Source organism: Xiphias gladius, chromosome 2, assembly GCF_016859285.1.
Source record: "Xiphias gladius isolate SHS-SW01 ecotype Sanya breed wild chromosome 2, ASM1685928v1, whole genome shotgun sequence".
Lineage (NCBI taxonomy): Eukaryota > Metazoa > Chordata > Actinopteri > Istiophoriformes > Xiphiidae > Xiphias > Xiphias gladius.
Window position 1 is genome coordinate 8,847,916 of NC_053401.1, and position 21,392 is coordinate 8,869,307.

The window sequence follows — 21,392 nt, forward strand, 5'->3', positions numbered from 1 at the left end:
TGATTACAGTAATTGTGGCAGACTAATGACGAGTTGGTTGTGGAAGGTTTGTTATTACAATGTGCGGGACCCATCCCTAATTTTAAACTTTGTCTGATTGATATTGCCACTGCCCTTCTTAAATAATAGGTCTAAACAGTCTAATGTTAATGCGTCTTTCTAACACTGAGCCCAGCAAGATGACATATTCTCTAGACTGAGAAATACAAGCAAAGAACTGGTAAACATCTGGACTGGACTTCTAAATAATTTGCAATTGGAAAATTCTCACACATCATCAAACCCGATCAGCAGTCTTTCTCTGAAGTATGCAACACAATTTTTCCTCTTCCTCTTCAAAAGAAGGAAGCCCCCCCCACGTCTAACTCTTTGCCAATGTGCTGAGCCAGTGGAAAATCCAACGTCTGTTCAAGAAACAAAGTGGTGTAGAAAGACTAGTTGACCAAAGGAAGCAATATTCACACAGTGTGTCCTCACTGATAGGGACCTGGTTGTGCAAATTAACCAATGGGACATCTTCATGATGAGATTTTCCACGCCTTGGCCGAAGAGGCACATGATCTCCAAGTGCAACATAGGCATTTCCACTGACATCATATGTGTATTTAAAAAAACTTTAGGAAGTAACTGCTAATCTCTGTGCGTGAGTTATTTTTTCTATCCTCTTTGGCTTTTCCATTTTGCATTGTTACTTGTGCAAATGGGTTAATCAGTTCACAGTAGCTCTAAAAGTGTGATTAGATGAGGAGTCCGCAACTAAGTTCCTCTCTGTTAGAAACAGCAGACACATTCATGAGGTGCCAGTTGCTAGACAGTCTCCAACTGAACCTGCAATTATTTGTCAAGCTATCTTGTCTCATGGTGTGTAGAGCTCTGCCCCGGTAATTAAAGCTCTATGTTGGGATGAGCGCGCACACACACACACGCACAACCACAGCCCTCTTTTTTTTATCCTCAAATGTGACAACACTTTTGCCCTGACTTTTTGGTTTTCTTAAACGTCTTCCCCTACGAAATTGTGTTCTCTTTCAACCTGAATTAATAAAGGGGCACTGTTGGAGTGTGTTTTTAATACATGCAGAAGTTATCCTGAAGGCAACATCCCCTTTTGAGAGAGTTTTGGTGTGCCTTATCATTAATGCTTACTCAGACAGCATAGACCACACATTAGCATGCACAAAGGCTAATGACACTTGACATTTACTGTAGTTCACAAGATGCTCCAGAGCATATGGCAAATTTCCTCCGAGAAACTGAGTCAACAGCGAGACTGAGACTAACAGCTGTGGGGAAAATGAATTGTCTCACCATTTTAAAAACTCTGACATGGCTCTCTGAATGTTCGAGTATGTGCAAAGATGTAATTTCCTTTCAAGTTAAGCAACAGGATTCAGCAAGTAAGTTTTTCTGCAGCAGTTAAACTCTGATATTACTGCTCCGCTCTCTGTTGCTTTCTAGGAGTAAATAATTCACTGTCTCCATTAACAAGTCAGAAGACCAAACAGCTTCCAGATTGTTGTGTAAAGAGCTAAAAGGCCCTTCGTGTGGGGTTTCACCATCTTTGCTCATTCCTGCGGTCCCAAAGTGTTCAAATGGATTAAAGCCGAAATTAATTGGTTTCAACGGAACAAAAAAAGGCAGCGATGACAATTGCAATTTATTGTCTGTCATATTTAGACAAATAATAGACACTGCAAACATTAACCACAGACTGGAAGGAAAATGTCATGAAAAGTTAATGAGTTCTGCATGAAGGATTCTGCTCTTACTTGATATACCTACATTTTATGAACTCTTCTAATGGCTTATAGTGAAATACACTGTGTGTGAGTGCGGCTCTGAATGTTTGAGTGCATTTCTTACCATCTAAATTCTATTGAAATTTAATTGTAAGTTAAGTTTCAACACTTTGGGAACTGCTCTTTCTGGTGGAGAGCTAGATTAGAAGATGGATACAACTCATATTTGTCTGGTAAATATAAGGCTGTAGCCAGCGGCTTCTTAAATTAGCTTAGCGCAGAGACAAAATCTACAAAATCAAAGCGTAAAGACAACAACTCGCCGACTCATGGGGGGGGTTGGGTGCTGGACTATTTCCCGCTCTTACTGCTCCAAGCCAAGAAATAGTCACATAACACCCCGAGCTAGGCTAGGTATTTCCCCCCATTTCCAGTCTTTGTGCTAAGCTTAATTAACTGGATACTGGCTGTAGCTACATATTGACCATAAAGACATGTGAGTGGTATCTTCTCATCTGATTCTCCATTAGAAAGCATATTTTCCAAAGTGTCAAATATTTATTTAATGGTACAAATATACACAATAAACTACAGCAAACTTGTTAATCTGTAACTTTCCTGCTGTTGAAACCATATAATCTACTGACCGCATTGGGTATATGATACTGTTCTAGGTTCATTAAGTCCATGACCCTGTTCAGTTGCTTGCTAGTTCCTGAGACGAGAGTTTGAGACTATATTATCATTCCTACTATTTGATTTTTGCGTGTGCCCTGGCAGTATCTGAAAGAGTGAGAGATGAAGAGGAAGTGAAAATACGCAGACTGATGGAGAGAAAAAGATAGAGAAAGAGAGAGAAATGGGTGGCATCAGTGTCAAGCATGAGGAGCATCTGCTCACGGTTGGCCAAACACAAAGCACTGCAGACTGACGATCAGGAAGCCACCAAAACCACAGATAGCGACCTGGCATACAAATAAGTTTTGTCTCTCCCGGAGCACTACAGGGCTCGAAGGTCTGTTTGCCGAGCTAGCTCGGCGGAGGCCCGCGCTACTGTTGGACGTACGAGAAAAACATCAACATCAAAGCGCGGCTGTGCATCAGCCCTTGTTTGAAGTCTGAGGGCAGAAGATTGACAGCTGAAAATGTGTGAGGAGTGTGGGGGAGCATCTGTGACACACAGACGCAAAACTGACTGCATCATCTCACTGATGGCTGCTTTTTGCGAACATCCTACCCATGCTACTTCTGGAATCCAGACATTTTACGAAGGACAATTCAACCACAACAAAAGGCAATCATATTATGGAATGCAGGGTTAAATATCTACTATACTATCTGTACTATTGTACTGTTGTATTGTAGTATAATACAATATCTACTAATCATATGAGTCAAAAAAAAAAAAAAGATGGTTTAAAGAGATTATTTGGATATTTATGAGTCGGAGAACAGATGCAAAAAAAACACCAATCTAATACATTTTGTGCTGATCTGTCTATAATATAAATCTTTTCGTCTGTCTATACATCTTGACTGATTGTTCCTATTTCTGCTTTTGACTGAACCAGCTCGGTCAAATCACACAGACATAAGACCGAATGACTGCAAGAGTCAACTTACATAAATGAAGTGGTTTTTTTTTTTTTTTTCTTGCGTCTTCTCTTCCTCTTTCTTTCCAAATCTCTTTTTCTCCCTGTCACGTTGATCCGACTCAGAAGTTCTGAAACAGCAGTTTCCAACTCATAAACTGCATACAGACGTAAACATGCTGAACTTTTCCCTTGTTTACAAATCCGAAAAGGTGATTGCTTCAGTGCACTTAGGGCTGTTGTGTTAATGATAAATCCCATTATGTCAAGACAGCAAGTATATTACACTGGGGTTTGACCTCAACCAGGTTTGTTTTCAGTTTATCATCTACTACCACTAGTTTTTTTTTAACCTGGGGTTCACCACGTTTTCACATAAAGTCACTGGTCAAAAGATGGTTACTTGGTCGGACCTAGGTTAATGCAAAGACGAGAAGTTTGATGTGGTGTTCCACTTGACTGAGAAAACGTTTTAAGTCCCTTGTGCACATATCGGGCTTTCTGCATCATGCACTTTCTCTTCCTAATTCATTGACTTTTTCAGCTGGTGGAGCTTTGCACCTTATACTCCTCACGGATCTGTTCAAACCGTTAAATCTACAGACATGTTATCCTGTGTGTTATATTGCTCCTATACTTCTCTTACCAGTAATATTTGATCACAGGTGGGACTTTATGCTGCACCATAATTGCGAAACATATTCTGTGGTTAATCTGTTTTATCATCGACGTGCTGTTCGGTTTCCACAGCGTCAGGAGAACTTTAGGGGAATTTCACTGACAGTGGGCCCCGGCGGCGCGCGAGGCTGATCGTCGAGTGTCTGACGACTCCTCCACGGGGCTGAAGGATCGCAAAAGAATACAGGCATTGACTCCGGAGAAGAAGAAGAAGAAGAAGAAGAAGGGGGAAAAAAAAAGGCGCTACGTCATGGAAAGAATGACGTCAGGTATTATTAGGCGCCGAGGGTAGAGCCTTGTGTAGCCTAGGTGGAGTTCAGACCGCCAGAAAGCAGGGACGGTGCGGCGGTGAGGTTTCGGCGCGTACTTTTTGCAGGATGCATCATATGATGCGGCGTGGGGAAGGGGTAAGGGGGGGGCGGGGGGGCATGAATAATCCTGTTATTATAAAGCAATGCGAGAGCAAAAAGGGAGTACGAGGAGATCATGACGTAACCGTTTCCATAGGCGACTGATATGCTGGCTGAGCCAATGAGAATCCACACCAGCGGTCCCGTACCCATCCTCCTTTTTTGACGTGTATCACGTGTCCCCGGCGGTGTAGTGACAGAAAGGAACTGAGCGAGGCGAGATAAGTCGCCCCAGCGTACTTCCGTCTTCGCCGGAAATCTACGTCGGAGGTGCCGAACCACTTCATCTTTGGCTGGCGGTGTCATACACGGTGTCCAGTATCTTTTCAGTCTTAGAAAATTAATAATAGCGTTATGAGAGACATAGATTTCACTGTATTAGTAGAAAAAGCAGGTGCTCTTGGTCTGCACCTGCTCTGTGATGAAGTGATCTTTTATGAATGGCTGCCGTGATCATCAGTATCGTTTAGATCAGTTAGCTATTATGCACTCAATAGCAATAGCTAATAGAGTTGCGGCAACATCATGCCAGTTGACCGTCATAACAGTTTAAACAGCTGTGTACGCGTGTGACATATGGTTTCCGGTCAAGTGGAGAGGAGTTTCCATGGGGGCTTCAAAGGGATAGGAACTATCTTGACAGCTGAGGCAGGAGACTTTGGTTGTGGTTGTGACAGCGCAGTGGGCGGGATCTTACCTCAGATCAGGGGAGAGAGTCCAGTCTTTGGTGAGACTGAGGGGGAGTTAAAGAGAGAAAGGGACCTGGGGTACTCTTCAGAGAACGGAGTAAGTATTTTGAATTATTTTCTCGTCCTAGCGCGACAAAATGCCGCAAGATAAGGGCTGCTTCCAAGTGTTTCAGACGTTGCATAGAAAGCCTTGACCCGGTAAGACTTCAAATATGTGTGCATTGACCAACGAGGGCCAGCCACTGGTGGGAAGCTGCCTTGGGTAGTTAGCTTTATACCAAGCTAACATCGTTAGCTAACGTTATATCTTGGATATATACTGACATTGGGCGTCTCGTTTTTCCAACCCAGGTGGCTAATCAGCCAGGATGCTACCAGATTTTCTTTGCTTGTGCTTAGTTTTCTTAGACGTCTGCATTGCCCCGGGCTTAGTTTTTAGACTTGTCAATCTTTCGAAAGCAGCTTTTCCATATTTCACTTCTTTACAATCAACATAGGCTAACGCTTGGGAGCTAGTTGGCTAACATTGTACGCTAGCCTGGATCGTTGTTTTTTTTTTTTTTTTTTTTTTAACGTTGGACTCCACATGCGACAGTCTCTCGTGGGCAGCAGATTGACGTTAAGACGCCGAGGCTCGTCGTTTAGAGACTGCCTGTCAAATAACGCTGGACACTTAAAACGTGGATCTCTATATCGTTACGAGAAAGTTACCTGCATTTCATTCTAACATACAAAACCCCAGAGTTACATTGGGGTGTGCTGTGCGAGCCTGTTTAACGTTGTCTGGACCCCCCCCCTCCTTCTCTCCCGTTTATTAGCAGAAATATAATGGCAACGAGCTAACCTTAGTGGGGTAATATCAACCGACCTGGAGCGGCACTCTTCGAGTGTCGGGCTCCACGCACTGCGGCTCCTCACGCGGACAACTCGGGGAGCTCAGATGGGCGCCCGTGTAGGCACACTAAAGTCCGTTTGTCGGCTGTCCGTCACCACAGAGTTGACTCAATAAAAAGGTCTAAATCAGTGCGGGTGTCAGTAACGTCGCTTATCGCCCAACGTCTCCGCACGCTGTCAGAGTTAGACAGCCCCTGTCAGGAAATATTATTTGCCGGTGCGGTGTCGAATTCTGTTACCCCTTTAAAAATGTGTTATCCTTTACTTTACCCTGACCCCAGACTTTGGCTGTAACATCAACCTGTCGATGCGTTAGCTCAACTCAAGCCCCAACCTCAGCCGCGGAGGGCACCTCTTCGGGAAAATACTGCTTTGCACCCTGTCCGTCTCATAACCTCCAGCTTAAATGTCATGCGAGGGACCTGCCACTTTCATCGGTGCAGTCCACATCGGTACTGAAGAAACGCGTTCACTTCCTCACCAGCGAGGCAACTGAAATTCGGATGGGCGAAACCTTGAACGTAGCATGTCGCTTCAAATTACCATACCAGTTACCTTACAACGGCAACGTATCTCGTATTTCCCAAGCTTTCCATCTCCTGCAAGTTGATTACAAATATTAACGTTACACTCTCGACCTTGCGGTGTTACATAGTTTCGCGCTCGCTGACAATTCCTGCAAGTTTCCAGGTTGATCTGGCGTGCAGCCCACTGAGCACCTTTTGGTGTCTAGATGAAGGGATGACTCCTTATCCAATTAAATAGCACCGGGCTCGCTGCAGCGCCGGCAGTGTCTTCCTCTGTATGTGTATTGTTACACGTGATCGTACAGAGGATTGCAAGGAGTAGTGTAGTTTCAACGAAATATATTTGAACCCGGAATTTAGCTTGAGCTTAAGGTGGATAGACTGCTATTCAGTGGTACAAGCTTCGGCCAGTCATTGTAGTATGGTATGGTTATCTGTAGACATATTGCATAATATAATGAGAACTAAGCAATTCCATAGCCAAGCATTATAGGCAGAATACTGTGCTGCGGAGTAAGTGCTAGATGTAAAGACAGTTGTTGGAAGTCAGTTGTAGTTTTCACTAGTAATATGTCTGAGTGTTCTAGATTTAAATTGATTAGAAAATAATTTTTTAGGTTTATCATTGACTGATATTTCATTATAGCTGTCTAGCTCAGAATATAGAGATTCAGTTTGTTTAATGATTCACTTAAACCATCAGTAACACAATCTGTTGCTGTGTCTGAGCCCTTTGAACTCAGACTGTTGCTGTCACTCAAAAATGACAAAAATATCCTTTCTTATTCCTTGCTGTACCATGCTTTTTTCACAATGTCTGGCTTTTCACAGTACCGTTCACCCTGACTTAAGGATATGAGTCGGTAGTTATTACACTTGATTTGTAAATTGTTTTTTGGAAAATGGTTGTACCTCAGAGGAAAGATCATTTGACCAACCTTGGCTTTGTGGTTCTGCTGGATAGTGTTTTCCGTACGTACATTTTGGAGACCAACAACCTTTCAAGTCTGCAACTCTAGGTTTCCATTCTTTGTGCAGTGCTTATTAGGTTCGTTAGGTATGCTGGCAATTTTGTGATTTCTACTGATCTAACCGCATAGCTTGCTGTTGAAATAAGTGCTGTTTGTGATCACAGAGCGATGGTCAGTGTGAAGTTATGCGGTACACTGAGTACACTTTCTTCCAGGCAGTTATCGCCTGTCAAGTCTGTCCCTAACTCATCGTGCAACCCCCTTACAGCTGCTTGATATGTCCACTCATTTCATTGTCATGCTCTGCACTTGAGTCAATTACAAGGGTAGCTTAAAAAGTAATTAGTATTGTTAATGTCAACAATTGCTAACGCTCCTCCGCAATTCAGTCTGTATTTCTCTGTCAATTTTTTGAAACTGCCTAGTGTAAAGCATTATTTTAGAGAGCAAGCCACTGTAGGTCATTCCTTTAAGGTGACTTTGAGCCTCATGCAAACTGGCATGGAAAGCTAAATATAGTCTGGTTTTGTACCATTAAGTACAATGTATTTATGGTACTATTTACTTATGATGGAGTTATGCTTATCTTTCCTTTTCTTTGTGGACTGTAAGGCCAAGGTTATTCCAAACTGAGGTTTTAGGTTACATGGAGTTTGACTCGTTCATTACTACTTATTCATTCAAATGTGGTCTAACAAAGCAGTCAGTAAAAATGAACTGCACTGGCTGTGACCAAAATTAATTTGCCGTTTTAAAAACACTGGGTTAATTTTACAGTTGCAGGGAGACCCAGAGGGTTATAATTTGAAAAACTAGCGAAACTAATTTGATAAACTCTGATTCTACACACTAAAATAATTCAAATATAAATTAGTCATCAAGACAGGAGGAAAGTCTAACTGTGGTACAAGTCGGTCTACCAGGCATTCGTGTTAGTTTTGGCATTTCTGAAAAGAAGATTTAGCTTTCTTGTTTGTGTGTATCACTATGGAATTAAAAATAACTTTCTTATTAAAATTTACAACATTACTACTGAGTATATAAAGTTTAACCATACTGCTAGACACCAAAGTTGTTTCAGTGTAAAGAATCGCAGGCTGTGTTGGACAGTATCAGTAGGACTGTGTGGCATAAGTCACACAGTCCTACATTGGTGTAATGTTCTCCACACATCCAAATTCATTGTAGCAGTTGTCTGAAAAATTTGAAACCTTGCTTTATCAGGCCAATGGAGAAAGGCCAATGGCTACCATGTCATACAAATATAGCCAAATAAGTGAACAGTTACAAGGTCTCTTAAATTGTATTTCCTGAAAGTCCATATTGTAAGTCATTTTGTTATAATCATAATGTTAAGCTCTTGGTGTCATTACTTGAGTGGCACTAAATAAGAAAAATCACATTTCTGTCTATCAGGCTTTTAAAATGTAGCTGTCCTGTTCCTTGTCATCAGAACACATTTTTCACCATCGATAGACCAATTCACCTGCAGATTTTTGTGTTGGCCTGTTTAGTGACACTATCATAACAGCAGGCTTTGTCACTCTGAATGCAGTTTCACTGACAGCGAAAGCATGGATGGTTGGCTGTTTCAAGCCACCTTTTGGATGAAGGTAGCCTATGTGAATGTAAATGTTAAACAGTCTTAAAACGCTAGTCTGAAATTTATTATAACATAGTCTTTTGGGAAAAAAAAAAAATACAAAATACCACTTTTGGCCAATTTACACAGGATGGATGTGAAAGTGCTCTATCACAACCTAGCGTTAGCTTTCAGACTTCATTTACTTCCACCAACATCCCTGTATTAGTCTATAATAGCGTTGTTTACATAGATGTTGTGTCTGTCACTACTTGCAATTTCTGCCGCAGGCCTTGGTAAAATGAGTTTAATGCTCAACACTAGTGAATCCTTAAATGAAAGTGGTAAGGACAGCAAGGTCCGACTGTGGCAGGGGCGATAGGACCTCAGGCCACTGAGCTGCTATGTAGAATCAGATGTAACAAAGAACACAGAGAGCTTTGCATCTTCAAATGATGCTCGATGAAAGATTATTCATTTTGGAATATTTTCCATCCTACGGAAATGAAGGACTCTGTAAGGGTTAAATAAAACCATCCATCCTGGTTTTTTAACTCCTGAATGAAAAATATGATAATATTTTCACAGTAAATACTTAGACATGCAGTTAAATTATGGATACAGAAAAGGGGTGGCAGCAGACTGGGACTTTGGTGGTAGAATGTGATTTTGATGAAAAGGAAAAATCATTTTTACAGTTGAAGATGACGATACAGTAAGGCTGGGAAAAACCTAATTGATATTTGGTAGTTACAGTGTTTTACAGTACATCTGGTCCTCAAAGAAAATGTCTTTTTTTTAATGGTGTGAAAAAGTCTGTCATAATTAATTATACCTTAACAACAGTATAGTCTTTCAGGACTCAGCAATGCTTGAAAATGCTTTTTAAGCAATTGAGAAGTAAATGATTACACCACGTGACATCTTACCATTTGAAAGGGTGATTAGAATGATCAGAAGCTGTAAAGATGTGAAGAAACAATGGATACTACGAACTGTGTGTGACAAGTTGCATGATGCATTGATGAGGTTTTGAAAAGGCAAAGTAAGTGATAGATGCTTGACTTTTGCTTACATCAAAACCTCTGGTTTTACTTCAGCTGTATTTCATTGATTGTAAGTGACAGTTTTATTGTTTGAAAAGAACACATTTAATAGGAACAACTCAGTCATGGATGAATTTTGCGGCTCAGAAGCTAGAATTGGTATATGCTCTGTTTTATGATGTAAGCAGCCAAATTTCTGCCCCAATTCCAGGCTACTGTGCGCGTCACCTGCATGGATTTTGTGATTAATCTTCACTGTTTTCGTTGATTGGATCCATGGATACTACATTACTTGTGGAAAAAAAAATGTAACACCTCATTTCTTTACACAAAGGTTTAACAACAAATGTACATTGATTTATATAGTAGCTTAAAACAGGTGCATTGTTGCATGAAATAAAACATTTAAATGTTTAATTTTAAGGTACAAAATTACTTATTTAATAAAATAGTAATACCTAAAATAGATAAATAAATAAATAAAAGAAAAAAACATATGTACAGCAACTACATGTCAAATAAACATCTCATTCCTAATGAATTGCCCCACCTTAAATCCAGGTCAAAAAGATTGAGGTTTATTCTCATTTTAGAGACCATCACATGTCCCTCCATCCATGGAGTAAGAAGAGCTGAAGAGGGAAAGTGTGGTGATGGTGACATCTATCACTGTGCGTTCTTATGAATTGGCAGCCTGACAGCATTTGAGGTTCCAGTCGTTGGGGTAAAGAAGCGCTCCTAGCTATGAGCCATGCAGCACAAGGAGGGCTGGGTGTCTCTACTTTGTACCCTCCACATTTACATGGCCTGACCCAGTTCAGCAACGGCTGGCAGTAGGGGGAGGGGCAGTCTGGGAGAAGCTAAAAATACCACCCCTCGCATTAGGCAGCTCCATTGCAGAGGGATCCCTAGAATTGCTGTACTTGACTTCCATCGAGTTGTTGGCACGTAGAGGTGTAAAAACTGCCAGAGGGTTTCCTTAGCGTGGAAACCGACGTGAGTATATTTCTGAGATGGCCACCACTGGCATCCTATCTACTTATTTCCACTTGCCACAGCCCTTCCTGGTGGAGGATTTGGTGTGCATCTAATGTGTGATAGCAGTCTTAAATAGCTTGCGCACAGAAGAGACTCATGTCTTTACAAGTCTCTGGTCCTTGGGTGAAACCAGCACATATTCACGCAGAAGTATAATTTTTCTGCTGTTGTCTGGAAAGGGTTAACCTTAGCCTCTGTCATTCAAGCATACCATGCCAGCTGTTGGCTTGGAGATCCAATCACAATGATTTTCCACTGTTGTGACATGTGACCTGCTCCGCAACCCAAAACTGTCGCAGCACAGCAAATGTTGGCACTTCCTTCAGCTTTACGTTGTTGCTGCTCATGGGGTTAGGGAAAATGTGAATGTGGGAGAGTTCACATAGAGTAAGACACGAAGACAGGGAAATGGAGAAGGGAGAGAATTACATTCATTACCATAGGCTGCTGCACATGTGCGTTGGCCATGTGGCACCCCAGGCAAGTGAAATATTTACCATTTTAAAAATTCATATGCTTTTGAAAGGCACAATATGAAATTCACTAGTTGGAGTCTGTCGACATACTGTGATGGTGATGGGCACAAGAAACTCAAAAACTTTGACTATCCTGACAGTGTCTAAAATGAATATCAATACTTGCGTATTTGCAACAAATACACAACAAAAAATGTTTTGTTTTGTTTTTTTTTAAATCTATTTCTAATCTTTTTAGTTTTATTTGAATGTGGCAAATAATTAACCTTACAGTAAGGACATAGTAAAACTAAATTTTAGCGAATAGTGTTTTCAAATATGGAATGGAAATGAATACATACACATCATGGCTGACTAATGTCATACAATGATTTTATTTTTTTGTATAAAGTACAATCTTATCATACATTTCAAAAACTGGGATGTAACTGGGATTAAATTTCCAGAAGTGACTAAAAGAAATTGATGTGTACAGCTCACCTGATTCAAAAGCTCTGAAGGTTTTGAATTATTTTAATTAATATTACATCAACATGAATCATTGACTTTGGTGCTGTCACACGATGATGAACATTGATGATTAATGTTTAACTCAAAATATTGCTCAGCACTATTATTCATGAGAAAGTATAATATTTATGGCTCTGTATTTAAAGAGGTAGCATGCTTGTTAGTCACTGGGTGTTAACGAAATGATGCATGACCGAAGAAACTTGGTTTGAGATTCAACTACAGTCAAACGTCTCATTTCTCATGTGTCTAATGTTGACACACTGTAAGAGGTGTAACTTGCCTAGCAGTCCATGGGTATAACTTGGGCTGCAGAGAGATAAACCTCAAGCAAGCAGACATTTTTGACACATTTAGCGGTTTTGCCTGGCCTTACTGCCCAAGAATATGCCCTTTTACGTTTTTCATGGAAATCAAAACAGAGGTGTAAATAATAATTGATGTCATATGATGTTAATAGGCAAGACAACATCATGCATGTTGTCATTAAAACTCAGAGATTATTGCATTTATTAATGGGCACGTCAACATGTACTGAAGACCCTAAATCTGTGGTAAGTACAGGAGGTGTAGTTCCTCCTCAAAGTAGGGATTTCTGCGATCTCTCCCACCTCAGTAATACACCCTGCCCTGCAATTATGCTGTGTAATAAATAATAAATTCTGTCCCGTTTTCCATGGCAGATGGCTCCAAATAAAATCTCAACATGTGACAGAATAGTTTCCAAGAATCTCAATGGAATAAGCTGCAAGCATTCATTTGTGCAGTGAGCAATAATAAAAGCTGCATTTTGTCTCCTCCTGCATCTGCGTCCCAGTTTAAAGTTATGACATATTTTTGAGTTTTGATGTTAGTTTGGATTTGCATGTTTGAAGTCTTGTTTGGTGTAAAGGCACATGAAGGGTTTCAAACATGTTTTGATCTTTGTGTTATAGCCAGAAATTCAGAAAGTGACTAAAACCTCCCCAGCTGAGGGATAACTGCAGCATTTTTCCACACAAGGAAAAACATCCCTGTCTGTCTGCACTGGTGCCTTTCTTTATGTATCAGATGGCTAAGTCCAGCTTCCCTTCAATGCAGGTTATAGTCTGACATGGCTTTCCACCTGAAAGTACAGTATAGTGTTTCACAAATTGTTTCAGACTAGTAATCAACCCCATCTTGTTGAATCTTTCAAATAAATCCAATCCGACATTAATGAATCAGCCTCATTGTGTTAGGCTGATTAAAGCTGAATGGACAGCAACCTCTCATTAGAATGGACTCCCCCTTGTAGAGCACCATGGAGCTCCCTGATGCCACAGATAGTCTTAATTAGATTAAACGGAAGGCTTTTTCCTAAGGTAATCAGTCAGTTGGTGCCTGTTCAGTACGTTACCCCACCGGTTACACTGCAGGGAATTCATGGCTTTTTTTTGGACTCTGATTAAGATTTCTGTTCTATGGCAAACCTACTGTATTTTGTTTGACACGGCAGGGTACTGATGTAGCAGTCTGTGGTACAGTCTTATAGATATGAATTTTTAGATGCAAAGATTTGACTGTAATGCCTTTCTTGACATCTGGTCATACTAGAAGAGGAAACTGCTGTTATCATGCAGATTGGCCTCATAGTGTGTTAAGTAGTTGCAATTTTCCACTCAGTATTTAAAAGTACGGACATCACCAAACTCTGCTTCTCCCATAAGCACAAGAGTCATCTATGGGGGGGGGGGGGGGATTAATAGCTTTTATAATCATAAATAGAAATCTAAAAACAAATGAACAGTAGCATTACGAAATCAAGATGGAGAGTAGCAATAGTAAAACATGATAAAAATCAAAATAGTTGAGGCATTTAATTCTCTACGGAAGCTGGAAATATTTTTTAAGTTGCACTCACTAATCAGTAATTTCAGTTCTATTTAGGGCACATGTCTGTAATTTGTCCTGCCTACTTCAGTATTAATTACAGCACCAAATATCTGTGTAGTCAGTCCACTGAAAATGAGGCGCCCCCAGACGACATTTTCAAAGTGAATCACTGACTGGTGCTATTGTTGATTTTTATTACTACCTTTCTGCAACATTCTGCAACAATTCCAGATGCAAATATTTTTGTAAACAAAAAATTTAAATAAGAGTGTGCTTGTTTTTTGTTTTTCCGGTAGATTTTTTTTTTCTTCTTACTGGACTTGCTACTGTATAAGGTCCATGAGAAGGTCACCAACTACTGGCCAGCAAACTAATTTTGGCAAGTGATTAAGCTTGTGTCTTATGTGCATTAAGTAGTTTTAACACACATCCTTCAGTCAGTCAGAAAGCAGCAAATGAAATGCAAGCAAACACAGTTCAAATCCAACAAATGCAAGGAACAGGGAGATGCTGCTGGAAGCACTTTCCTGTGAAACAGCTGCAAGAAGTGTTGAGTTTGTATGAACCGTAGATAAACATTGCAGAGGGGAAAAGACTACCTTTAAACTCTCTATGCAGGAAAAACCCAGGAAGCAGCTCGGAGCAGAGTGATTATTGAATACTAACGTTCCATTCAACTCCCATATTCCGACCGGGAAGCAGAGTACACAGTACCAGACAAGAGTTTTGTTCAGTTGACAAAATTATCATTTTAATGCAACTCAAGTACAGCTAATCAAAATCTCTTGGCAATGGCTCTAGACAGTTTTGTTAATTACTTTGCTACTTGTCTCAGCAGCCAAGTGGATTTGTCTAATTGCCTCCACGTTTTACTCTTACTCGGCAGTAAAATGTGTCAACGAAGGTGTCTTTGCTAGTGTAGCTGTATAGCAGGGTTGGAAAGAAACAGTGACAACAACATATTGTTTAATAATAATATTATTAATTTAATAATAATAATATGCTACATTGAGAAGAAGTAAATGTCCAAGTCCACACTAGAATATGCACCTGGCATCATAGTTAATATGCACAGCAATAGATTCACAAAGTTAACGAAAACCCCACAGATGATGGTGTCGCAATAACATGGAGGAAAGATTTATCTATATAAACAAAAATTATTTTTTTCATTTTCCATTTCTGTGATATCAGCAGTTTTAGGCAATATTTTGTCCTTTTGATATTGCTGTTGTTTGCATGGAGTTAATTGTGAAAATAAATTTGGAAATAAAAGATAAATTATCTAGGTCCAGTGTAAATACCAGCATTTTGTGTCACAGCATGTGAAACAAACCTAGTATGAAGTTTTCCCGCACAGTTTGCCCAAATATCAGTCATTCGTTGTCAGTGTGATATCAATAAATGTATGGGAAACCTTGCCTTACAAGAAACAACACTTGGTGGTATCACTAAAGACTATTTTTGTGTACGTTTGCTCTTCTCTTACAGATCTACATGTATGGTGATCTCCGGCTCTGTGGGTGATCCTCAGCCACCATGAGAGACTAGGAACTCTCCAAGGGAAATGGCTTGTTTTGTAATATCCCTGCCCTGCTACCTGGCGTATGACTCCAGCTGCCTGTGAAGGGCCTGTCAGCTGTTTATGGGAAATACTTCACACGCTTGAGGATTTAAGCTTTTCCAGGACAATTCTTTTTTTGTTTTTACCCCCATTGTCAAGCCAAAGCAGCAACGCTCTGCAATAGAGTGGGGAGGCCGTGAGACAATGGCGAACAACTCGTACAGTGGGGTGAAGAACTCCATAGTGGAGGCCAACCACGATGGAGAGTTTGGCTGCACGCTCAAAGAACTGCGCTCCCTTATGGAACTGAGAGGCGCCGAGGCGCTAAACAAAATTGGGGAATCTTACGGGGATATTCAAGGACTCTGCAACCGATTAAAAACTTCACCCATAGAGGGTAGAGTAACGTTTCCACTACACTCAACATGACTGTTGTTTAACTGGATCAAATACAGGATGTTTTCATAACAGTGCTAGTAGTGAGTGCTTGTTGGAATGCTAATGTGGTGCACACATAGTTTAGGAGGCGTGTCATTGGCCATGTCATCCACATATTGGATACCTTGACATCACTTCCTTGGAAAACTCATATGCCAGACAGGTGGCCAGGCAGGCTGGCTCTGACCTGGGCCAGTACTGCTCTATTTCAAGGCCTGTGGATATCTCTCTCTCTCTCTCTCTCTCTCTCTCTCTCTCTCTCTCTCTCTCTCTCTCTCTCTCTCTCTCTCTCTGTTTCTCTCTCTCTCTCTCTTTTCACCTATGTGTCTCTGTGTGTGTGTGTGTGTGTGTGTGCGTCTGTGGCTTTCTGTGTGGGTAGGCTTCAGACAGACCAGCTGTCTGCCTGGGCACAGCACCAGGCTGCAGGCAGGTCAATGTCCCACATGTGGCGGACAAAACAGGAGGGTGTAAGGCTGGGTAGTAATGACTTGAACATGTTAGGGAAGGAGTGAGTTCATCTTTTGAATGGCTCTCCTGTGTTCTCCTTCTGTGTCTTTTGCCACCAAACCAATCATCGTAAAGATAGGATCATGCTAATAGTTAAGGAAAATTTCCAGTTAGGCTACATTAGAAGCCCTCTGGGGCAGTGGTGGTTGACAGCACCTCTCCCGTTTTTTTTTTTTGTTTTTTTTTAACTACTCTTTCTCTCTCTGTCTCTGTCTGTCTCTCTATAGACAGTCTGCCTAATCGCCAGTATGACCTTGACTGAACTCTTATGGGAGGGGATTTTCAGTTTGATCCCAGATTAAAACGGCACTGCATATTCACTGTAGCACCAACAGTCCTCTGGATGCAGTGTCTCAAAGCAAGGGAAAAATTTCCTAACCAAAAGGAATGCTGTGAATACCATGCCATACTACAGCACAAAGCATCTCTCTTTCAAGAATCACTACCCCGCTATTTAATTCTTGACCTTTCATTTATTGACAGTGTGGTCAGTGTACAAGGTACATCCTGCAGTCTCCTCTGCTGCTTTTATTGTCAGTTATACAGGCCAATAGGCCATTGTCTCAACTGTGAAGAAGGTGCTGAATTGGAATTCGTCAGTTGGTAGAGAGTGTGAGTTGTCTAAACGTGTATGTGGCCGTGTCAAGTTGGTGAACACAGAGGCCTGTCATATTTGTAGCATGAGGGACATTGGTTGTTTCGTAAGAGCACTTGTCCTCCCCTGCTCATTCTACCTAGTCTACACTGCAAAAAGAGACTGTGGCTAGTCCAGGACCATGAACTGTTCAGTACTTTTTGTTTTAAAGCACAAAGACGTCTTAACACAGAATTGGTTTCTCTGTAAGGATGTGAATAGTGAAGGTAACAGCATGCTTGGAATATCAAACTTCTTTAAAACCACGCAGTAATTTTCTACTTCTGCTGTAGCTGTTTCATCTGTATCACTATTCAACATCAGCCATCTTTTTTTTACCATCTTCAAATGAACAAATAAGAGTTTAAGTCTGAGTGATGAGACTGAGAATTAATTTTTTCTTGATTTCTAACAGAATCAGATATTTTGATAAATTGTTTTTTTTACCCTGCAAAGCAAAGGCAGCTTTAACCAAAGTTGTAAAAATTTTTGATTTTACTTCTGCACCTATTTGCAACTACACTGCACTGATAAGCTTGACTAGGTCCACATTTGTTTCTGCTATGCAGCCGCTGAGTTTTGATACTTAAAATCAGCACACTGGCCCACTGGCTTGGGAAATTAAGCCATCATTTAAGATTACAGGAGCTTGACAATTGAAAAGGGATTTCTAATTAGTTGGTTGGTCATTTCTCAAACTTCTTAACACAATCCTTTGCTAATCCTCTACGTTTCATTTTTTTCTTTTTTTTTCATCCAAAGAAGTTTGACAGAACTTTCTTGTTGCAACTGTGCATGAATGTACCACTCTGCTTTAACTGCATGTCAAAATCTAGGATTTAGAGGCATGGCCTGTTTGGATTAGGCTAAATTTAATATAGAATGGCACTACCACTGTTATTTTCCATGCTACCACATAAGTCTGGATAGCTCCAAGGTCTCTTAGTTCATTTAGGTTTGAATTCATTGGGCTGTGATTCAAATTGATTTTGGTAATTAACATACCTATGTACAGTGTGCTTTCTAAACTGAGACAATGACCGCTGCCAAAAGCATATTCAAATCTTACATTTGTCTGTTTGTCAAATGTAAACCATTAACCCAGTCGCAGTGCTGCAGTGTAATGAAATAAAAGGTGAAGCTTGAAGGGCAGTAATCACTGATCGAAAAGATGATATTTTTTAACCAGCTACTTGTTTTTGCATGTGTCCTTTGCTAGTATGCCGTACTTGTCAAACAAACCCTTTTTCCATAATGGTGAGGATACCCTTCTGTGTTAGAAAGACAACTCACCAGTACCTGAAGCTCTGTCAGTTGGCCTCGTCTCATTTGAATGAGTTCATTTCCTCTGTGCGTGCTGCATGTTTATTCTGTTGCTAAACACAAGGAGTTCCGAGTACTGTCTTCGGTCTCTGTATTCGGATCCTGTACTTAAGTAAAGGTACCGATACAGCAATGTAAAAATACTCCATTACAAGTAAAGGCCCTGCATGAAAATCCTAGTTCAGTAAAATTACATAAGTATTAGCAGAAAAATGTAGTAAAAGTATTAAAGTAAAAGGACTGGTTTGGTCTGTCTGACTGATATATCACATCATTACATTATTAATACTGAAGCATCAATCTATAAGCAGCATGTTACTGTTGTAGGTGCAGGAGGTGGAGCTTGTTAGAACTACCTTATGTACAGCTTTATATACAGGCACACCAGATAGATCTGAGGGGAGAGGAAAGAAGATAAAACAAAGTTCTGATGCACAAATCTGTTTTCAGTGACAGAGGACTGGGGGGAGTGTCTGTCACTTCCATCTTTAATATTGGAAAAAATAAAATCACACTCTAGCATCAATATTTTCAGCTATTCCTACCAACACAGCACCATTTCTTTACTCCCTTTGGGATCCTCTGGTCCCTCTGCATAATGAGACTTATCAAATGTGCAAAGCCACTCCGCATCAATATTATTGACAGAGGTCGCCTATTTTCCCCTTTCACAGTTATTCCCTGTTGACTGCTATTTTAGTGGAGTCAAATATTTGGGTCCCAGGCTACTGATCTGATCGACTGCAGACTGAGAAGGATCCTGCAATGGGACTGCGATTCAAAAGCTGACGGGATCTCTGTATCTGTCATTCCAGACACCACACCCCCTCATTCAACGGGAAGGTTCAGACTGTTAAATGATAGTTGACTCCTGTGACTCAGGGGCTTGACGCAGTTTGTCTTCATGTCTAAATTCAAAATGATGTGCTTAGATGGGAATTTTTACCAGTGAGTGGATGTAGCATATATACCAGACCCTGCTTTTCTTAGTGGAGCTGTTTAGTTCTAACTGAGGAGATACGTGCTGAGCGCAGTTGGCCTCTTGTGTTTCCTTGTTTTTAGGTAGTGAAAGTGGGCACGAGTGTTGTAGGTTGTGGTGATTCCTGTTTTAGGTGATTTTAGAACCTTAATCTGTGAAGTAGATAATAGTTAAAACCTGATTTAAACTAGTTGTGGCACTTTTAGTAATTGAGTGAGACTTTAGCAAAAACCATTCACATATTTAGTGTCTGTGTCGACACTGTCCCCTTATGTTATTCATAGTCTAGCATAATTCTCCAATATGGCTTGCCAGGTGGAAAATGATCTCCTTCAGTTGCCTTCCCAGAATTCCTGAGTTGGGTGGTTATATTAGTTTCACGAAAGTATATTACCAAAACACATTCCCTGTATTCTGTGATGAAATTGCACGAAAATATCTGTTTAACACCCTTTTCTGGATGTAGTATGACCATGCTATAATAATTAGGAAGCAGCACTGATGTTCCATTCGCTAAGCAAAGCCCTGCTCATTAGCACAGAATCTGCTTATGTGCGACGACACCCAAAATGCCCTGATCGCTTGGAAATGGGAGAGAATCATGGGGGTGTAATTGCTAAAACGATAGCAAATGGAAAATCCCAAAAAAACAACCACAGTGATTATTTTAGTATGTCACAGACCCCAAGTCATCTAATCCAATTGTAAGAAAAGTGAAAGGCTTGCCTCCTTTATGTGTCCAGACACTCTTTTAGCATTTGAGTCATTTGATAAGGCTTTTGTTTTTTTTTGTTTTTTTGTTTTTTTTGTTCTGTTCCAGTTGTTAAAGGTACGATTTTTCACAAATACTCCCCATGTGTCTCAACTACTATCCAGTGGGTACCTTTTTATGTAAACCCTAAAAATCTGGTATTTACATGATTAAAAATAATACTATAACTTGAGCAGAGGTGAAAGGAATCCCATAATCCATTTATCCTTGTTAGACTCCGATGAGCATAATATAGTATTAGCATACCCAGATTTGGATTTAACCTTTCAGCAATATTAACTCATTTGTCTCGTTTTAATTTCTTTTTTATTTCTTTACAATTTTTGCATGTGTTACAAAGGTCACTGTGGACGTTCATCCAAGAATACTGACAATACACACTTGAATAAATTCTCGAATAAACTAGCAATTTCTCAGGTTCAGGTCACTTGTTTAGTAAATTAATCTAATTAATCATACAAATGTTCTTATGGGGACTGAAAAGCACAATGTAAGTGCTCTAATGTTTGTTTCTATGTAAGCTTCACATACAGTGGGGTCCAAAAGTCTGAAACACTTTCCCATTGACTTGAAATGGAAAGTGGTCTCAGATTTTTGGACCCCAGTGTACTTGTATAATGACCATCAATGTTATTACACAACTCTGTCATTCAGACAGGGATTATATGGCGGAGAAAGAGAAGATGAGCAGAAATCCACACGGTGTTGTCATTCTTGCAGTAACTCTTGTCTTATGTGCGGTCCAGTTCTGGGGTACAGTTCAGGTCTAAGACCCGCTTGAAGCTTGCCTATAAATAAGACAACAGTGTGTGTGGGCTTCCTCTCTTTGTTGCATTCTGTTCAACCTATCTGAGCTATCGTATGTATGAAACAGTATATATTCTCTTTGAAGTAAGATTGCTTTCAAATAGCTTGTCCATTAAGAGTCTCATTGTACTGAAGTGTGTTGCAGCTCCTCTGTCTACACGCAGTTGATGTGAAGGCAGTAAAAAAAACTGTTGTGACCCTATTTCATTTGATTGTGACAGGCTGAGAGTGAAGGCTTACCTTGACCCCTCTCAAGTGGCTAAAATGACAGTACTCAGAGGGGTCAGCTGGGGACAAGCATCCAAATTAAATGGTTAATGATTAGCTGCATGACTGGAGACACACTCTTGGTGCTAAAATGA

General features: G+C 40.4%; 1 protein-coding gene across 2 annotated transcripts in view; it reads left to right on the top strand.

The window, feature by feature from the left end:
- Nucleotides 1-5,040: 5,040 nt before the first annotated feature.
- The window catches only part of atp2b1a (ATPase plasma membrane Ca2+ transporting 1a), a 38,051-nt gene continuing 21,699 nt past the window's right edge, over nt 5,041-21,392 (top strand). Inside the window, exons 1-2 of one of the 2 annotated variants that reach the window (XM_040142075.1) lie at nt 5,041-5,205; nt 15,498-15,967. In XM_040142075.1, the coding sequence (XP_039998009.1) occupies nt 15,775-15,967 (193 nt within the window). In that variant the 5' untranslated portion in view covers nt 5,041-5,205; nt 15,498-15,774. The remainder of the gene's footprint in view (nt 5,206-15,497; nt 15,968-21,392) is intronic. The other variant, XM_040142083.1, reaches the window with a different exon arrangement.